Source organism: Equus przewalskii, chromosome 3, assembly GCF_037783145.1.
Source record: "Equus przewalskii isolate Varuska chromosome 3, EquPr2, whole genome shotgun sequence".
NCBI classification, from domain to species: domain Eukaryota; kingdom Metazoa; phylum Chordata; class Mammalia; order Perissodactyla; family Equidae; genus Equus; species Equus przewalskii.
In genome coordinates, this window is record NC_091833.1 from 50093357 (window position 1) to 50113815 (window position 20459).

Consider the following 20459-nt stretch of genomic DNA (forward strand, 5'->3'; position numbering starts at 1 on the left):
TGTGAAAAAGGAAAAAAGTTGAGCAGGGAGGGAGGATCAAGAGAGCTGAGGGGAGAAAGCGAAGGTGTGGTTTGCCGTGTTAAATAATATGGTCAGAAGAGGTCTCACTGAAGAAAAATTGGAGCAAAGACTTGAGGCAGGGAGAGAATGAGCCAAGTGGATAAACTAGGAAAGAACATTCTAGGCATAAGAAAGAACAAGTACAAATGCTCCCGGCCAGGGTGTGTCTGCAGGGTTTGAGCAGCAGCAAGGAGGCCAATATTCTGGAGCAGAGTGAGTGAGTGAGTGAGGGGCGAGTACCAGGACAGGAGGTCAGCGAGATCACAGCAGCCATAGCCTCTAGACTTTGTGGACCAGTGCAGGGACTCCGGATAGCAAATCGGGTGCAAATGGAGAGTAAATTACATTTTCTCTTGAAGGTAATTGACATAGACAGAGTATTTCTCCTCTTTTAAGGAAACATATAAAAACCTAAGAAATAACATAATGGAGGGGACCAATGACCTATCCAACTCAATCTTCTACATCTGAAGTGTTTCCAGATGCTGCGTGGAAGAGCCTTGTGCTATATCCTAATCACTAACCTCCCCTTCAAAATCTATTAGCAACTTAAGTAGAAATACACATAACCCCACCTTAAGACATACTCTTTGAGTTTGCATAGACTCTTGTGAGAAGATGTTCTGTGTATTAAAGACAGGTGGTTCCACTCCTTCAAGCTTACCCGTTGGGCCCTTCGTTTACGTAGCAGCCACTACCACCATGGCAGCCCTGTGTCTCCAGGAACCCAAGACTTCTAGAAAATTAAAAAGAGAACACAGTTTCTTCCAATAACAATTTGAAGATTCAGGTGTCTTACACATTAGGAACCCAGTTTAAAGCCACAAAGTTCTCTTTTCAGTCCCAAATTAATATTTAGTGAAGGGATCCTTTTCTCTGGTTTTCAGCTTTTGTACTAATTACTATTTATCCATTACTTAATTGAGAAGGGCTAGGTGGATAAAGTTAACAAACATTCAAGGGGAATTATTTGTACTTATGTTAAGATGAAGAAGATTTTATTCATCTAAACTCATCTTGTAAGTGCACTGTATTTGTTCAGAAAAAAATGCCAATAAACTATTTGGGTGAAGGATGAGACCCCAAGGGAATGCTTGGTAACAAAAGATAGTTGATTAAAAAAACAGCAAATTCAGAGGGAAGGAAGGAGAGGTTGGAGCAAAGCTATCCTCCAGGAAGAGAAAGGAGGGCGGGGAGGAGGCTGGAGACGGGGGAAACACTCTGGAACAACACAGCTCTGGAGAGACTGAGAAGAACACATCAGCTGTGGATTTTTTTATGTGCATTTCTGCATCTTGTGTTCTGTGACTTTCCCTCTCTGACACCACAAAGGGACAGCTAACATATAGATTTTAAGCTTTCCTAAATTATTTAAAATTTTAAAAAGCCATAAAATCTGGAGACATATAATTGTCTCTTAATAAAGAGTAATAATTCTTTTCCATAGAGATTTTTAATGCTTGAATGGTTTACGGCTCCCTCTGGTCATTATCTCCTCCCAGAGCGGGAGGAAATGAGCACCTGTTATTAACCCTAGGGTGCATGTGATGACATCACCAAGGCAACAAGAAAGCAACTGGCTTAGAAAGGAAAAGGAAAATATTAACTGTCTTGTAGGACAGGGTTTCTCAATCTCAGCACTACTAACATTTTAGACAGGAAAATTCTTTTGGGACAGTGAGGGGTACTTATCTGGCGCCTTGTGGCATGTTTAGTGGCATCCCTGGCTGATGCTAAGTAGCACTAAGATGCCAGCAGCACGGTCCCAGTTACAACAATCAAAAACGTCTCCAGACTTAGCTAAGTGCAAACTCACCCTCAGCTGAGACTGGCTGTCATAGGGCGACCCCGTGGTGCCATACATAACTCTTAGCTCATACTCACCCTCAAAAACTATCTAAAAGCAAGAAGGAGGTTGATCTATCTGTACTTTTGAAAACTACAACTGAAATGGCACTTAAAAAGTCAGCAGAAATAAAAAATAAATTTCAGGATTCTGGTTAGAGGGATCCAATCTTAATGCTTTTGCAGTGACGATGTGGATGTTTTACATAGAGAAGAGACCATTTTATATAAACTGGTGTTTGTCGATGTGATCAAAAACTGTAACCCATACGAAATAGTTTTATCAGTTGCTGAGGAGCCAAGTGGAAGGCAGAACCTTTTATTTCCTTGGTCAAAAGGTGAGCTATCCCTTCCCCTCTTCTTTTAAGTGAAATAAAGACACACTTTGAAAATGCACCTATCCATTTGGCTCAATAGTTGAATCTTGTCTGTCTATGGTGTAAAAATAGCCATTCCTCTGTCTGAACATGAAAATAGCACTTCCCCAACAAAAGCCAAACATCTTAGAGCTGCAAAAGCTGTTTACTTTTGTAACAAAGCCTTTTCCTCCAGTGTCTATTTTGGGACCATGTGGGTGTTCTGGTGGAGGGAAGCAGGTATATAAGGGCTCAGAGGCAGACCCATGAGAGCAGGCTGCCTGCAGCAGCTAAGGGGGTCTGCTGATGGTCACGACTGTCTACGCATTGGGTTAAGAATACAGGCTGGGGTAACGTATATCCTCCCCTTTGGAAAAGTTCATTATATTGAAATAATGATAATGATCATAACGAACTGTCTCATCTTTGTGGAACACTTTATATTCATTCATTCAACAAATAGTTGTTGAAGACTTACCATGCACTTCGGGAGCCACGTTGTCTCTCAGCTATGTCATTGTAGGGCAAAATCGGCCATAGGCAAGACGTTAAAACATGAATACGGTTGTGTTCCAATAAAACTTTATTTGCAAAATCAGGGGGCCATAGTTTGTCAACTCCTGAAATAGGGTAAAAGGAACCAGGAGTTCAAGGGAGTCACCAATTTTAAAAAGGTGATCTAAGTGAGTCTCATTGAGAAGGTAACAGTCAATCAAAAACTAGAAGGAGGTGAACAAGTCAGATTTGTGGTGACACAGAGGAAGAGCATTCCAGGTAGAGAGAGCAACCTTTGCTAAGGTCCTGTGGCAGCAATGTGTCTGATGTGCCCTCAAGCTCAGGAAAGATACTATTTGTAAGCAATCTCAGCTGGTATCTCCAATTTCTTCCTTTTTCATCCCTTCTGTTAAATAAAACGTGTTTTGCTAGAATGAGTAAGGGCTCAGAAATAGGCCTTGGATCAACTTAATACCCAGAACAGGCATAACAGATGAAGGTGAGACTGCCTAACCACAGAGGCTTCCTCTAGGAATCTTCCACCAACACATTCTAATCCTCAGCAAAGATGATGGAATGAAGTTTTATAATAAAAAACACAACTACAGGGCCAGCCCCAGTGGCCTAGTAGTTAAATTCAGCACGCTCCACTTCTGGAGCCTGGTTTCAGTCCCTGGGCACAAACTTCCACCACTCTGTTAGCAGCTATGCTGTGCTGGCAGCCCATATACTATAAAATAGAGGAAGATTGGCACAAATGTTAGCTCAGGGCGAATCTTCCTCAGCACACACACACAAAAAAACCCACACAACTATAAAATACTGTCTTTTTATTTACTTGGCCTGTTTGTTCTTGAAGCATTTTTAAAAGGCAACTGACAGTAATATTTTACAGAAGCAAAAGGCAGGGTTATTATTTCTAAATTATCAATAACCCATTTTCTGAGAAGAACTCTTGAACTCTGGATCCTGATGTGCTGTGAAGGAAGAATAATGTGAACCTCTGGATGCCATCAGAGCAAAGTCAACCTGTGCTCTCAAGTCCACAGGCTCACCCAGAGTGGAACCTGTGCACCTGTGTGAGTCTTGTCAGTGGAAATGCGTGGGTGAAACTGTTTTTCATGTAATGTCTGATGGAGTCAGCATGCAATGCAACTTGGAACAATGACTTAACTTAGACTCCATCTTGTTCCACAAAAATGTTTATTATGAAAGGATATCATAGACAAGAGATAGAGGGTAAAACACAGGCCTGGGGGAGGCCACCAAACCCCAGCTGTCCTCTCAAGCCTTGCCCCACACCCTGTGCTGCAGCCCCCCTGGAATTCATCTTCCAGTTGCCAGAGTGCCCAGTGCTGTCCCCTTCTGGTAGGGATGTCAGTGCCCCACGCCTCACTCAGGTAACTTCTACTCATCCGTGGGTTCAAAGGACATTTCTTCGAATTAAGTCCAGTCCCCCTGTAACGCGCTCTCGTGCTATGAAGCTTCCTTCCTTCACAGCACTTTCCAGTGTGTAGTTTGCACACTCCTCTGAGCGATTCGTGGATATCTGTCCCTTCCACTAAACTGCAGGCTTCATGAGGCCAGAAATCCTCGACTTGTGCTCCCATCGTGTCTCCAGCAGCCAGCAGCGCCTGACGTATGATGGGAAGTCGTAAATGTTTGTTGAGTAACAGAAGCCTCCCAGCAGTCAAAGGACAGAGAGAAGCATGATTAGTCAAAACTTTTACAAAGTCAATAAGTTGAAGCAAACAAATTTTGCTTTCTGAGTTTTGAGGGAAATATCTCCCATGGGTCCTCAAAAACAGAACGTTGTGTGAATTTGTTCACACAACAAATATAACATCCTTATATTGATGTAATACCTTTCCAACAGCTCTTTTTTAAAGCATCCCTTTTAAGGCCTATGACAACATTCCAGATCAGAATTCAATACAAACAGTTCTAAGGGGGCAAAACAAGGTGATCTGAGAAGACAGTTTTCTCAGGCTTCTCGTTTAATGCAAAGGTCAAGTGACATTAGAGAAACGAGGGAGAGGGACCACACGTCCTTCAGGCCCTCCTCCATAAGTGTTTCTTCCAGTCAGGATCACGGTACGATTCGACAGCTGAGAGTTGAAGGTTATATTCTCCATGAACAAATAAACGGCAAACCCACCTTCATTCTTTGACAATCAGCTGGAAGGAGTATGATTCTTCTATTGCCTATTTTTCAGAATGGAGCTTGCATTCAGCTGAAGGAAGAAGGACTCATTGGTTCCATTCGTTTGTGAAAGAGGACCACGGTTCATACTCCCCTCTTGTGGCCACTCTTGGATATACTAGCCTGCACACAGGAGTGCAGCGAGGCAAATGAGAAATCCAATTCCTGTATTCAATCAGGTAACCCGAGAATCACTCATTCTTTAGTCCTTCTACAATGTCAAACCAATTTTTAAAAATTGGTAGGCTGTTTCACAGCATCTTAAAGCAAGGGTCAACAGATTTTGTATTAAATTTTCAATGATCAATATTTAAAAAGCTCAACATGTGAGCTAAAGCTGATGGAGGATTTGATGCAAACACATGAGAGGCCTCATCGTTCTTGCACGTTACCCTTCCTTAGCTGTATTTCCCTTCTCTCAATTCAATCCCCTTCTAGCAGCACAGCAGTAGGTATGAAACTTTTGAGGAGTGTGGCAGGAATGATCTGGTGGATGAAGCAATGAATAGAGTCACAAATGCTCATATTATAAGTATTTATTGAGTACTTGTCACCGTAGGGAATCAGGGTTATATTAGAAATAACCCCTGCCTTAACATATTACCTAGTAGAGGACAGAGGACCTGGATACAAATAACTATATTACATGATGAGAAGTGATAAATGCCCCCCCACAGTTAGATTAATACGCTATTCCCCTGTGACACAGGACAAAGCCAGGGGAAGTGAAGGGGGACAGTCGATAAGCTGCTGCTTCTGAGCAAACACATTCCAGTGCAGGACAAATATGGATATTTGTCAGGTGTTCTAAGCACCTTATCAAAAATAATATGCTGTTCACCTCACGTTCCTTAGGATGGCTACTATCAAAAAAAACACAAAAACCCAGGAAATAACAAATGTGTGTGAGGATGCGGGGAAATTGGAACCCTGGGCACTATTCTTGGGAACATAGAATGGTGCAGCCGCTGTAGAAAACAGTATGGCTGTTCCTCAGAAAATTTAAAACAGACTTAGCATACAATCCAGCAATTCCACTTCTAAGTATTCACCTAAATGGATTGAAAGTAGGGTCTCGGAGATACTTGCACACCCATGTTCATAGCAGCGTTATTCCCAATGGCTAAAACATAGAAGCAACCCAAGCGTTCAAGGACAGATGTGTGGGCAAGCACAATGCGGTGTATACATTCAACAGAATATTATTCAACATTAAAAAGGAAGGAAATTCTGACACGAACATGGATGAATCTTGAGAACATATGCTAAGTGAAATAAGCCAGTCACAAAAAGAAATACTATATGACTCTACACATAGGAGGTGCTTAGGGTAGTCAAAATCAGAGAGACAGAAAGTAGAATGATGGTTTCCTTGGGGTTGAGAGGTGGGAGAGAATGGGGCATTATTGTTTAATGGGTATGGCGTTTCAGTTTTACAAACTGAAAAGAATTGTGAAGATAGTCACTTGTGACAGTTGCCCTCTGTTATGAATGGATTTGCCATCACTGAACTGTGCACTTAGAGTAGTTAAGATGGTAAATTTTGTGTTACACATATTTTGCCACAAAATAAAATTCTTTTACAAAATATGCTATGAAGTTCAGAGAAAGAATAACTTCCTCTGAGAGGCAGAAAATACAAAGCAGAGAAGTCTTCTTGGAAAGGAAGCATCTGAGTTGGACCTTGAAAGGTTGGTAGGATTTAAGCATAAAGGTTTCAGGCAGAAGAAGCCATCTGAGTAAAAGCATAGAGGCAGAAAATACAAAGCCAGGAAAAGAGAAAATGTTGGTGTTCAGATAGGTGAATGGAAGATAACACATCATGTGGCAGATGGCTTTAAATGCCTGGCTCATGAGTTTAGAGTCGACTTGGTAGCAGTGAGAAGCTATTGAAAACTTCTAAGCAGGAGAGGGCCATGATATGAGTTACACTGAGAGGGTTAAATTTTTAAAAATACAGTTCAAGATGGATTGGACTGGGGAGGAGGAGGTATCTTGAACTAAGGTCAAAAATTAGTGTTCAGTGGCCCAACCCAGGTCATAGAGCTGTTTTATTTGGCCTAAAGAGTGTTGTTCAATATTTAAGAATCACATAAAGTTCCAGATTTCTGGCTTCTTTTTAAAACAATAAAATGATCTGCAACACCAGACTGTCATTTCCCCACGACAATAAGGCTGTAAGAGTTATGTAACAGGTGCCATCTTTACATGGAGCACATACTTCCCAGTTCCCAACTTGCAAGCGCGCCCTCTTGTCTTCCTGACACAAAGGCTCAGTGTCAGCTTCCAGTCACCATTGCCTTGAGTGTGTTGCTTTCTTACTTCTGAGCTTCCTTATTAATTTATGCGACCTCCCCGGCCCCTGAGGGCAATTGCACTTGTAAATGTGGATCCAGAGGGAGAAAACAGTTGAATTTGAGGTGATCGGGGCTTCCATCAGAAATATGATCACAGGAATGAAAAAGAAGGACATGTGCAAAAAATATTTGTCCTGCTATTTTTGCTGGATCTCAACCAACTATTAACATACAACCTAAGAAGTGCTAACAAGATGGAAAAAAATTTGTAATTATGAAAATTTTGACTACATTTCTTCGGAAAGCAACTATGTTTTCAAAAAGTTATCCTGCCTTGTTCCTTTATAAAAATTTTTAGAGTAATGAATGCTGTTATAAATATTTATATAGGGTTCAAAAGGAAAACATGAATGACTCAGTTTCTCGAACCATAAATTATAATAGTCAACTGATAACACCACAGTAAATTGGGTATTTTTAAGCATGAGATGTGTTTCAGTCAATGAGTGAGGCTCATTAGTCAAGGAGGCAAAAGTTTTTCTTGGGAGGGGCAAAAAATCCTATTCTTTCTATATATAAAATGCAGCTATAGACGGAGGACATAAATGGATATACAGTGTATCTGTGGTATGACAACTTCATGGAGAGGGACATTTAGGGAAAAAAAAGTTCAAAGGGCCCCTTGCAATAGTGTTAATGGAAAGAAAATTCAGAGAAACTAGACTAGAGAGAGAACAGGCGTGCAAATCGTTTGTTTTGTCTCTGTTCAAGTTGCCAGCCAGTTAATGCCAGTGTAGACTCTAAACGGTCCTAATCTGGCTCTCTCTTTATTTGCTAGAGACCAAGCCTGAGTTGTAGGGACACCAACACTAATGTGCACAACCAGACCACCCGAAATCTCTATAACAAGCCCAGTGCTCTTTCACAGCTGAGATACTAACAAAAATATGAATGTCCTTGCTCAAAACCAAGAAGAAAACACAACCACTGGAACAAATTTCCAGAATAGGATTGCTTCATTGCACAAACAGTCCTTCTTAGTCTAAAACATCTTGCTCTGGGAACTTAAACTACAGCCAAGAAAACATCAGACAGATTTGCTGGAGGGCGACTTTTGGCTCATAACAGCAAAGTGACCTCACCCGTGAGAAGGCCCGAGTATAAACTTCGATCTTGGTGAACAAGACACATCCTGCAAATCAAATGCACAGAAATATAGAGAAATCCAGCTGCACCTCCCTTGGACAAGAAATCCAAACATCTGGCGATCTTACGGATTGAGCTCCCTGTCTGTCCCAAGGAGGGGTCAGAACGAGAGAGCAGCTGCGGAGCTCACATGGCTAGTGCACAGCCAGCCCCAGTTCCCCCAAACTCAATGAGGGTTCTGTCTGAGAAAAGCCAGTGACATAAGAGTCAGGGATTAATGTGAGCAGCTGCTGTGTTTGCAGAGCTTGACTAAAGGGACGTGCTTCATCCCCCTGCCTGAAGCTCATCATCCCCCACAGAGTATATTAGCAGTTTATGTGAAAAGAGGAGGCATTCTAATTCCTATTACAGAAGCCTCCAAGACAATCTCCAACAACATTCAGCTTCCTTGTTGATGGCCTTCAACATCATCATCATTATCTTTACTACTGTTATTATTATTATTAAGTGAGCCCTAGTCCAGTCATGCATTGGACAAAGCACTAAGCAAACATCATCTCTTTTCCTCACAATTATCCTATGAGGTAGGTATGATTATCATCCTCATTTGACAGAGGAGGACATGGAGACACAGAGAGGTTAAGTAACTTGCCCAAGGTCACACAGCTAGGAAGCACCAGAGCTGTGCTTGAATCCAGGGCTGTCTGACTCATCAACTCTCTACTATACTTCCTCCAGGGAGAAGAAGGAATTTGAGCATATGCTCCATCCTCTGAGGGCTTGTTTGGTGCGATTTTGATTGAGAAGCAGCAGAATTTATTTCTGGTAGTATTCAGTGACATCAGTGATTAGCTAGATCCTATCAGGCCTCTTTGACGTCCTTTGATAATCTGGCACCTGATAAGGAGGCAGGCGCGAAAGGAAAAAGGTACCAGAAAATGGGAGACATTGAACTTCAACTCCACTGTCCTTCAGTTTAGAACTTACCAATTCTTAATCAAAGCACCGGGTAGATGGACCTACATGTGACTTTTTGGGCTGGTACTCAGACATACATGTCTGGCGTCTTAGTAATGGATTTGACAGCCCGTGTTCAGAGCCAAATACGATCAGACTAGGTTCTTTCGGAATCTTTCGATGCTGATTAAAACTTCTCAGAGGACAAAAAAGAAAAGAAAAAAGACTTCTTCCTATTGCAATGAAGGACTTCAGGAACACAGAAAAAAGGAGACAGAACGCTTAACGACTAAATGAACTCCCGCTCACACACAGGTGCAAATATCATTGTGAACCGGGCCGCATAAAAGCAGCTGCAGACTTTGGTTAAACTGATAATGATCTTAAGCAATTCCAGAAGAAAAAAATATGTATTAAAATCTGTTTCCTTCCTCAGACCACTGCACTTTACTTCTTTGGCTTTCAACATTGCTCTCTAAGCTCAGGCTTCCACCTCAAAGTTGTGCTCAGTCGTTATTTTCCTGACGTCATCGGAGATTTCTCACATCTCCTCAGATTCCCAATTATCATACGATGTCTCCCATTTCACAGTCTCTTGCCATGGCTCCTCTGGGAGTATCCACTGCCTAGGGAGCTACAAGAGGTCAACCTTGCTCTGAGGCCCATGATTTGGCCACTTCTCACCAGGGACTGCCCCCTCCTGTTGAGTTCCACCGTTTGCCAGACACCACTACCTCTAGTGAGCACCACTGTCACTGCCTGACGCCATCAACATCACCTGACACTCTGCCTCTGCTGAGCATTGCATTGCCGGTCAACACGACTGCCACCATCACCCAAGGGTCTACGCTGCGTGGGCACTGTCACCCATGACTGAAGCCACTGAAATGCCAAAGCAGCTCTGTGTGCTCTGGAGTCATCCACACATCAAAGCTTGCTGTGCTTTTCATTACACTCACTCACATGGGTATGAAAGCAGGGCTGCTTAAGTGCTCATTTTTCAAGAGATTCAATTAAAAGTCTTGTTCCATTAAACCCAGAGTCCTCATCTTTCCAAGATGCACTTGAGTCCACTGAGGGCTGGTCTAGGGTCAAATTTAAGGCAAATAAACTATTCCACCACTCTAATGGCTATATTATTCAGCTAATCTTATCTGCCTGGTTTCTTGTTCCCTTAGAAGGAGTCTTTCCAAGAAGTCCTGGGCTCCTGCTGGAGGACCCACCCCACTCATCCCTCAGGCATGTCCAAATTTATTCAGTAGTGCATAAAACTAGGCTCAAATTCAACCCACAGAACAGAGATCAGAATTTAATCACAAACAACAATTACATGTTTTTTTTGGAGTTTTGCTAATGTCGACATTGATGAATAAAAACCAAACTATTGCAGATCATTTGTTACTGTCTCACAGAACTTCATTTACTGAATTGAGCTTTAGCCTTATACCATTACCTATCCATCTAGGGATGTTGTAGGAAACAGCAAAAAGAAACACGATATTGCAAAGATGCTGTAACGGTACCATGTGCTGCTTTACATAATGTTTTATATGGTTTTTCTGAAATTTTTTGACATTATGAATTCCACCACTAGTCATATTTTCCTCATCCCTTTGGTCAAACAAGTTTAGAGTCAAATCTGCAACCCACCCCATAGTGGATTGAACTGTGTCCCCCAAAAAGATGTGTTCAAGTCTCAACCCTGGTACCTGTGAATGAGACCTTATTTGTAAATAGGGTCTTGGCAGACATAATTAAGATGAAGTCATACTGGATTAGAGTGGACCTTAGACCCAATGACTGGTGTCCTTATAAGAAGAGAAGAGGACACACAGAGATTCAGAGAAACACAGGGCAAGAAGGCCATGTGAAGATAGAGGTAGAGATTGGAATGATACCACTACAAGCCAAGGAATGCCAAGATTTCTGGGAGCCATCAGGAGCTGGGAATATGTAAGAAAGGATTCTTCCCTAAAGCCTTCTTACAGAACATCTGCCTGTTGACACCTTGGTTTCAGACTTTTAGCCTTCAGAACCTTGAGAAAATTAATTCCTATTATTCTAAGCCACCAATTTGGGGTAATTTGTTACGGCAGCTGTTGGAAAGTAATCGAAGTTTTGGTATTGAAAAGGAGATCCTACTATACCAAATTCTTCAAAATGTGGAAGTGGCTTTGGAATTGGATAATGGATAGTGGTTGGAAGAATTTTGAGGCACATAACAGAAAAATTCTGGACTGCCTTGAAGAAATTTTTGGTAGAAATACGGGCATTAAAAGACATTCTGGTAAGGGTTCAGAAAGAAGTAAAGAGAACTATAGAGAAATCTTCTATCATCCTACAGAATACATATATTATCACGAACAGAATGTTGGTAGAAGTAATAATGTTAAAGGTAATTCTGGTGAGATCTCAGAAGGAAGTGAAGAACATGTTACTAGACACTAGGGAAAAGGAGACCCTTGTTTAAAGTGGCAGGAACTTTGCTGAATTGTCTTCTACTGTTAGGTGGAAAGCAGCACTTGTTAAGTGATGAGCTTAGATAACGAACTGAGGAAATTTCCAAACAAAACATGGAAGTCATGGCCTGGTTTCCCCTTGCTGCTTATAGTAAAATGTTCGAAGAAAAGTAAAATGGAGGAAGAAACTATTAAGCAAAAAGGAAACAGCACTTGACGATTTTGAAAATTCTCAACCTCCAGACAGCAAAAGATGAGAAAGCATGCTCTGGAAAGAGCACCAAGGGTACAGGTGGGCAACCTTTTGCTACAGAGATTAGGCATGTGAATGCGATCTGTGGATCCAATCAACCTTCTCAGCAGAAGCCAAGAATACGAACAAATTTATCCAGGAAGAATCTGTGGAGAACCCTTTGTCTCACGGCTTGGGCTCCCATGAATTGCACTGGAGACCAACCAGGTTCTTGAGAATATTACACCAGCAGAAATACTTCCACCCTGGGCTGAAAGGGTGACAGGATGAAATGAAGGCTTTCAATCTTCCAAAACTCTATGCAGTTACGCTCACATGTTATCCTTCAAGAAAAAAGAAGAATGTCTCTTGTTTGGCCTGAATTCAAACAAAACCTCCCCAAAATTCATAAGTTGAAGTCCTAACCCCCAGTATCTCAGAATAAGACCATATTTGGATACAGGGCCTTCAAAATAATTAAAGTAAAATGAGGTCATGTGGGTGGGCCCTAAACCAAAAGGACTGATATCTGGGGTTTTTGTTTTGTTTTGTTTTGTTTTAGCTGAGGAAGATTTGCCCTGAGCTAACATCTGTCACTAATCTTCTTCTTTTTTTTTCATGTGAGCCACCACTACAGCATGGCCACTAACAGACTAGCAGTGTGGTTCCATGCCTGGGAACTGAACCTGGGCTGTCGAAGAAGAGCATGCTGAACTTTAACCACCAGGCCATAGGGGCTGGCCCTAACTAATGTTTTATAAGAAGAGATTAGGAAACAGACATACACAGAGGGAAGATCACGTGAAGGCATACGGAGAAGGCAGTCATCTGCAAACCAAGGACAGAGGCCTCAGAAGAAACTAACCCTGCTGACATCTTGATCTTGAACTTCTAGCTCCAGAACTGTGAGGAAATAAATTCCTGTTGCTTACACCACCCAGTCTGTGGTATTTTATCACAGCCCCAGCAAAGTAATACAACTCCCAAGGTGGCAGAGGGGCTGGCGGGACCTCCACGGGCCCAAAGGGTGGAGCCTCTGCTGGCCAAAGGGAAGAGCATTGAACAACAGAGGGTTATTCTCAGGGCTTGAACCCTAATAGAATTTGCCCTGCTGAGTTTTGAACTTGCTGGGAACAAGTGATCCCCACATCCCTTCCTTTTTCCCCCTTTTGGAATGGAAATATGTCTTACCTCTGTCCCACCCTTGTATTTTGGAGGCAGATAACTTGTTTCTTAGTTTCACAGGTTCATAGATGGACAGGACTTTCGCCCTAGAATGGATCACACCGAGAGTCTCACACGTATCTGATTTACATTATTTAGATGATGAGATTTAGGACTTAGAGTTGATGCTGGGTTGGGTTAAGACATTTGGAACGGCCTAAGAATGTTGGGATGAGATGAAGGCATTTTGCACATGGGAAAGACATGAATTTGGGGCAGGGAGAAGGGCAGACACTAGCTCATAGTGGGTTGAATTGTGTCCCTTAAAAACACATGTTAAGTCTCAATTCCTGGTACCTGTGAATGTGCCTTATTTGGAAACAGCTTTGCAGATGTAATCAAGTTAAGATGACATCATACTGAATCAGGGCAGATTCTAAATCCAATGATTGGTGTCTTTACAAGAAGAGGAGAGGACACACAGAGATTCAGAGGAGACACATGGGGGAAAGATGTCAGTGAAGACGGAGGCAGAGATTGATGTGATGCCACTATAAAGCTGAGGAACGCCAGGGGCTGCTGGGAGCCTCCAGACGCCAGGAAGAGGCACGGAAGGATTCTTCCCTCAAGCCTTCTTAAGGAGCATGTGCCTGCTGATACCATGATTTTGGACTTTTAGCCTCCAGGACTTTTAGAAAATAAAGTTCTGTTGTTTTAAGCCAGCCAATTTGGGCTAATTCATTATGACAGCCCGAGGAAACTAAGGGACAACTCTTACAACTGTATAGAACCATGTGATTGGTGCTGCTCTAACCTAATCTAACTCCTCATGTTTCTGTCCTCTTAATTCTCTCAATTATTTATTTGTATTTTCTATAGAGCTGCCTCTTATTTTTACCCTGTTTCCCTTCCTCCCGCCCCTCATCCTTTTTATCCCCCTACTTTTTTTTAACTTTACTTCTGCCCCTTTTATTTTGTTCTCTTCCTTTTTGCTAATACTTTCTTCCAGCAGGTTGTCATATCCTTCCATTCTGATTAAAATCTATTTTCTGGTTCTCCTGCCTGTGGTTCCTCGTCTCTGTAGGAGGAATACACTGCCTCACTCCAGTGAACTCGGGTGTGGTCACATGACTTGTTTTGGTCAATGAAAGTGGGCGGAAGTGATGTATAACACATTGAGGCAGAAGCTTTAAGAACTGTGCATAGTTTGCCATATCACTTTTCCTTCTGCTAAGGCAGCTAGTTGGTCAGCCTGCATCCCAGAGCGAATACAACGTATAGCAAGATTGCAGTAGACCTACAGTAAATATGTAGCATGAATGAAAGAAAGCTTTGTTGTAAGCTCCTGATATTTTAGGGCTGTTCATTATTGCAGCGTAACCTATCCTAATATATACAGTATTTTCTATTTCCGTCCTACTCTTCCTAACCTTCAGTGGGAAAACCTTCTAGAGCTCCCTCTTACCTTATGAATAAAGGGAAAACTGCTTAGCCTGACATATAAAATTCACCTAGCCCTGACTGCTCTTTCTCCTTTTGTTTTCATTTCTTTTGCTTTGAAAGTTATTACTAGAAAAATAGCAGTTAATCACACTAGCCACATTATATGCTTAATATTTTGCTACTCTCTTTCTTATTAATTGCTTCCTGTGAGTCACATCTCTGCTTGAGACCTGATAGAGGCTATGACTAAGCCCAAAGGAGAGCTGGGCTGAGAAAGGATGGCTGGAGTAAACTCCTGCAAGGACCCCTAGTCAGAAATTGACCCAGTGGATTGATAACCAAGGCAGAGCCGACAGAACGGAAATGGCTCAGTGCCAGGATATGATGGTAGTGCTGGGGGGTAGGAAAGGTTGCACGGGCAGAGGTCACTAACCAAGCCAGAATTGAGAATTGAGCGTGGGTCCCAGAACTAAGACCCACAGAGTATTAAATGTCAAGGTCTGAAAGACACATGGGATGTTATGGACTGAATTGTGTCCCCCCAAATTCTTATGTTGAAGCCCTAAACCCCAATGTGACTGGATTTGATGATAAAGCCTCTAAAGAGATAATTAAGGTCAAATGAGGTCATAAGGGTAGGGCCCTAATACAATAATAGGAATGGTGTCCTTATAAGAAGAGGAAGCGTGTGAGCACAGAGAAAAGGCCATGTGAGGACACAGCGAGAAGACAGCCGTCTCCAGGCCCAGGAGAGAAGCCTCAGGCCAAACCAACTCTGCTAGCACCTTGATCTTGGACTTCCAGCCTCCAGAACTGTGAGAAAATACATTTCTGTTATGTAAGCTACCCAGTCTGTGGTATTTTGTTTGGGTAGCGCAGGCAGACTAACACATGGTATCAGCAAGGAGGAGGGCCCTGCAGGCCAGGGCCTGGTCAAATTAAGCACCGACACTCTATTTCCACTGCAGCTTTGCTTCCTCCATACTCATTCCCACCTGGGGGTCTCCCTACTCCAAGGGAATCCTGCCACCTTCTGACAATGAGTGTATGTCTTGTCCCTTAGACTCTTAATGGGCAGGAGCTATGATATTTCTGTCATATCACCCAGAGGCTTGTGCTACGTAAAACAAAAAGGCTCATTCGATGCTTGAGGATTGGTTGATGTGTTCTCTCATCCTTCACCTGCATCGGAGATTGCTAACCCCATGGAACCCCTGAGTGGGGTTTCAGGAGCTTGCCCACAGCTTTCATCAGATTCTCAGAGGGAATCCTAGCACTAAAGTCAAAAAAAAATTCTTCAACTTAGATGTTGGCTTTCATTAGACCCTTCTCACCAGTGCTGATATGACGTGGGTCAGTTCATACACAGGAGTGTAATAAGCTCTTTATTTATCAAAGTTCTCTCATCACATTTAGACACTGGATAAGTTTCCAAATCTGATCTACAGTTCCATCTGTCAGGTGGGTATTGTTGTAGGTTTATTGTTCTCAGCTTCATGAGCTGTAAACTATTTTAGAAACGACAGCTTCAGAAACAAGAGTTTGGCTATCTGCCCATGAACATCCCCAAAGTAAAACCACACTTAAAAGACATTGTGCATTCAAGGTCTTTTTATTTATTTTTTAAAAAAAAAAACATTTTTCTCTGTTATCTAGTTATAAGAAATAATAGTGGGTCTTTTTAATCGTGTTATAAATTAATAAGTCTAGAGAAAACATCCTGTGAAACTGAGGGTCAAAAGTCTCAAGCATTCCCACCTACAAAGGAACTCTGTAGGTACATATTTAGATGAGATGAATCCAGTTTTATTTAACCAAGTTAATTTTTATGTTAGCACAGATTTCTATAAGAAATTTTATTTTGATCATCTTGTAAAAACAAAAAATATCAACTTCAGTGTTAGAAAAAATATTTTTGTTGGTTAAATCTTTTTTTCATAGCCCTCTAACCAAAACCTTCTCTATATTCTCACTGATGTAATTACCTGAAATCAGTCTCATAAACCTATATCAGATAAGCGGAGAATGCTTGTTAGGATAAGAAGTTAACATTTTGGATCCTTGAGAACTCGAGAAAATTTCCTTTAGCCAACCCAGGCAAAATCTTCAGCAATGCTTGGCCTGCACACCCAGCAACAGTTCCACCAGCCTGAGGCCCTCAGGAGCTGTTGAGGAGTTGTGCCTGTGTCTCCCACGCTTCCCAGGCCCAGGTGTGCCGAGAGGCCGAGGAGACGCAAAATCGAACACAGCCCACAGTTTGATCCTTCCTCTGAGGAGACTACTGCTCACACCCTAGGCCTTGGCGAAGGAAAAACAGCCCATTGTCTGAGGCAAAATCACGTCACATCACTTCATCCTGTGCCTGGAAAGGCGGTTTGGAACAAGTAATCCTGATTCTAGAGATGTCAGCCGGTTCCCAGCTGCACCGTGACTTGTTTGCAGTTCCTAGGCAAAGTGCCCAGTTTCCGCTGCTGCAAATTTCCCCAGCTGCAAAACAGAGATAGTTCTGGTTACCCTTCTCTGGCGTGTTCTGAAAGATAAGTCGGGCAAATGTTTCTAAAGTACTTGGAGTCACTTGCCTGAGGGCATATTTGCCTAGAACTATAGGTGGCATTTTTGCTTATTTTTGTTGTGTTTTTAATGTTTGTTTTGCCTTTGGCCTGACTTTGGTCGAAAATCTAAATTAAATTACAAGCATTTGTGTAACATCAATGGAACATTTACAGTATGCAAAGCACTGTGCTGGGCACGTGGAGAGTACAGAGGGGGCACATCCCTACCCTCAAGGGGCAAACAGCTCGCTCAGAAGGACAGATTAGAGCCTAGAGGCTGAGTAACTCAAGCAGGACAGTTGGCCAAGGTCGGTGGGTGGGAATCCCCCTCTACAACTGACCAGCTGGAGACCTTGGAAAAATCGCTCTGCTTACCGAGCTTCAGCTTCCTCACATGCAAATCACAATAACTAACATTTATTGAACGTCTGCTGGGTGGCAGATGTTCTATGCACTTGTATTTACTTACTTAAAACTCAGAACAACCGCCTGAGATAGACCATATTGTCGTCCCCATATTCGTGGACAATATCACCCCATCTTATAGATAAAGATGCTGAAGATTAGAAAGGTTACATAACTTGTCCCAGGTCATACACTTGGGAAGTGGTGAAGCCAAGATGCGAACCCAACCTGCATGGCCTCAAAGCGTGCAGACTTTAACACTAGACTACACTGCCCTCAAATGGGAACGTAGTGATAGTCACCTCATACAGACTTAGGATCCACTGAAACAATGCATGAGCCACTGTTAGCACAGTGTCTGACACATAATAAATGTGCAGTAAATGTAGAAGCAGCAGTAGAAGAAATTAGACACATATATAAATAACCAGAATGCCGAGTCAAAAATAAACACATGGTCCAGTCAATTTCACAGGAAAACGCCTGCTCATGAACCAATCAATATATGGGGGGGGGTTATAGTAAGGAGTTGTGTTGGGGGAGAGCAGTCTATGAATGGCAGTATTTCCGAATCGGCATACAAGAGAGCTATAATGTACAGGAGTGATGCTTCATATACAGGTAAATTTCTGAAGGGCACCCAAAAAAGAGTTCAGGTGTCTGCAGTAGCCTGCTATTGCTAAAATTCAGACTGTATCTGTGAGAACAATTTCCAATTAAGCAATGTAAAAATGCATCTGCGGCAATTCTTCTCCCCTTCCTTAACCTCCACCCCCCCAACTTCCTTTAGGAAGAAACAACACCATGGAGTTTCTTTTCAAAGCCTTAAAATACAGATCCCCCAAAAAGGGATCCTGTTTGTAAAACCTTTTAGAGTTGTTTGAAAGAGAGAGAGGAAAAAAAAGGGCATAAAGAGCCAAGTACTTATATTCCAGCCAAGTTATGAGTCTCTGAGAACAAGAGCTTGAGGGAGGACTGTTAACCCCATCTTCTGGGGCAGAGTGAGCTCTTCCCCTGTGGGTCTGCACTGCCTGCGAAGCTCAGCGCGCCCGCTGTGAGTGAGAGGCCAGCCTGCTAGAGAACAGCAGGAATCGGCAACAAAAACGATGACAGTCTGAAATACGCCCCAGCGCCAACCTCCAAATTCGTCTGTCACTTCAGACCCTGACTAGTTGACAGAGCAGCAGAATTTCAACTCCAATAGACTTGAATGTGTTTCTGGGCAAAGAAGCAGAGCTAACGAGGGACGAGATTTAAAGAGTTTCTCTTGGGTATTTATCAAATTTTTATTTCCTGGCTGTGTGCAAAGAAGGGATTCAATTTCAATTGTCTACTAAGGCTCTGGGTCCGGCCACCTACCTGAAGGTAAATTTTAATGAATTGACTGTATCGTCTAATTGCATTTGTTAAACTGATGTGGATGATCTGATGAAGCTGTCTAATATTTGTGCCTAATACAAAGCCATTTATTTATCAAAAAAACCCTTTTGCATGATTTGCAGAAAAGCTACTTAATAAGGGATTTTAACACTTGTATTCATGTTTCCTTTTCTTCTCCAAGATTAAATAGTCAGTACTAGTAAATGCTGGTTTTAGTATAGACCAAGAACACAAATGTGGTGCTGTTGTTAACCAAATTAGCATCAGATCTCGGTGAAATCCGAATCCTGAAATGTGTTTTGTAGAAATACTTTACTAAATATATTAAATAGATCATAGGAAAAGCATTTTTTTAAAACTTTCAAATCAAAGTAATTTGTGTATTTTCCATGTCTAAATAATCTGAAGTTATTCAGTCTCAACCATCGTCCCAGTCTGTACCTAACAGCAATGTAGAAATGAAACAGCTTGCTTTTGCAAAAGGTAGGAAAATCTCTATAATACTGTATTCTTCTTTGATTATTTTTTAGTTGTTGTGACTATTATCTCTTTTCTAATTCTCTTTTACAGCTTGGTGACTAACTGTTTCTTGTCTCCTATCGTTTGTTAAGGTGCACACACACATACATAAAATTCCTCTAATTTCTAATAATGTCTTAATTAGGAATGAAAAAAGGAGGGAGGGAGGGGAATCAAAGAGCTAGAGATGATGATAACCCTTGTATTGTAAGGTACTATCGTCTCTGGCTCTAGCTTCTAAAATAAAACAATAATGCAAGTCATGCTCACTCATTCCTCCTCCGTATTAGAGGTCACCCTGCAGGAGGAAACCATGCTCTCAACTGCGGATCGATACTCTCGATACTGGAAACCAAGAGGCACTGCAGAAAGAGTCTCTGTCTTGCACTGCCTTTAATCTACAGAGGCGAAAGATGTCACCTTGGCATTGTATCCGAGCTCTCCTCTGGCCCAGGGCCTGAATATACTGAATAGAAACGTTCACTCAACCCAACTCAGCAGAAATCTTTTTTAAAAATTCTCCCCTTTCTCACGGGTACCAGGCTTTTTCAGTTCACAGCTTATTCAGCTAAACCTTGATGTTTATGACTATTCTTAACTATGACTATTTAAAAAAAGAAAAAGAAAACCTCTCTTAGGAAAGATTTCTGTTTATTCAACGAGATCTAGCAAAGCAGAGCAGTCTATTTCATCTACTTATCATCCAGCCAGCTAACGCTGCGCTCCACATTTTGGAAAAGAATATGTATGTGTTATTAATGAATCTTGCCTTTTTCTTTCAGGGATGTTTTGTACAGCCATTAGGCAATCAGAGTACTGGGGTTTCCTTTTCAGGTCTTTTGGGATTTAATCCTAATAGTCTGTCATGGCACAGCTTCACTTACCAACTATGTAAAAGTAATAAATAGTGATGACAGAAATGAAATGAATAGTGATGCATCTGGAA

General features: G+C 41.9%; 1 protein-coding gene and 1 long non-coding RNA gene across 8 annotated transcripts in view; one reads left to right on the forward strand and one right to left on the reverse strand.

Moving 5' to 3' along the window:
* Nucleotides 1-16286: 16286 nt before the first annotated feature.
* The window catches only part of LOC103543460 (uncharacterized), a 41153-nt gene continuing 36980 nt past the window's right edge, over nt 16287-20459 (reverse strand). For both annotated transcript variants that reach the window (XR_011538619.1, XR_011538620.1), the window contains exon 3: nt 16287-17144. This is a non-coding gene — a long non-coding RNA (uncharacterized lncRNA). The remainder of the gene's footprint in view (nt 17145-20459) is intronic.
* Nucleotides 17920-20459, forward strand: part of SPARCL1 (SPARC like 1) — a 43377-nt gene continuing 40837 nt past the window's right edge. Inside the window, exons 1-2 of one of the 6 annotated variants that reach the window (XM_070614342.1) lie at nt 18404-18979; nt 19403-19477. In XM_070614342.1, coding sequence (XP_070470443.1) covers nt 19453-19477 — 25 coding nt within the window. In that variant the 5' untranslated portion in view covers nt 18404-18979; nt 19403-19452. Of the gene's footprint in view, nt 18980-19402; nt 19478-20459 lie in introns of all 6 variants that reach the window. The other 5 variants (XM_070614343.1, XM_070614346.1, XM_070614344.1 and 2 more) reach the window with 5 other exon arrangements.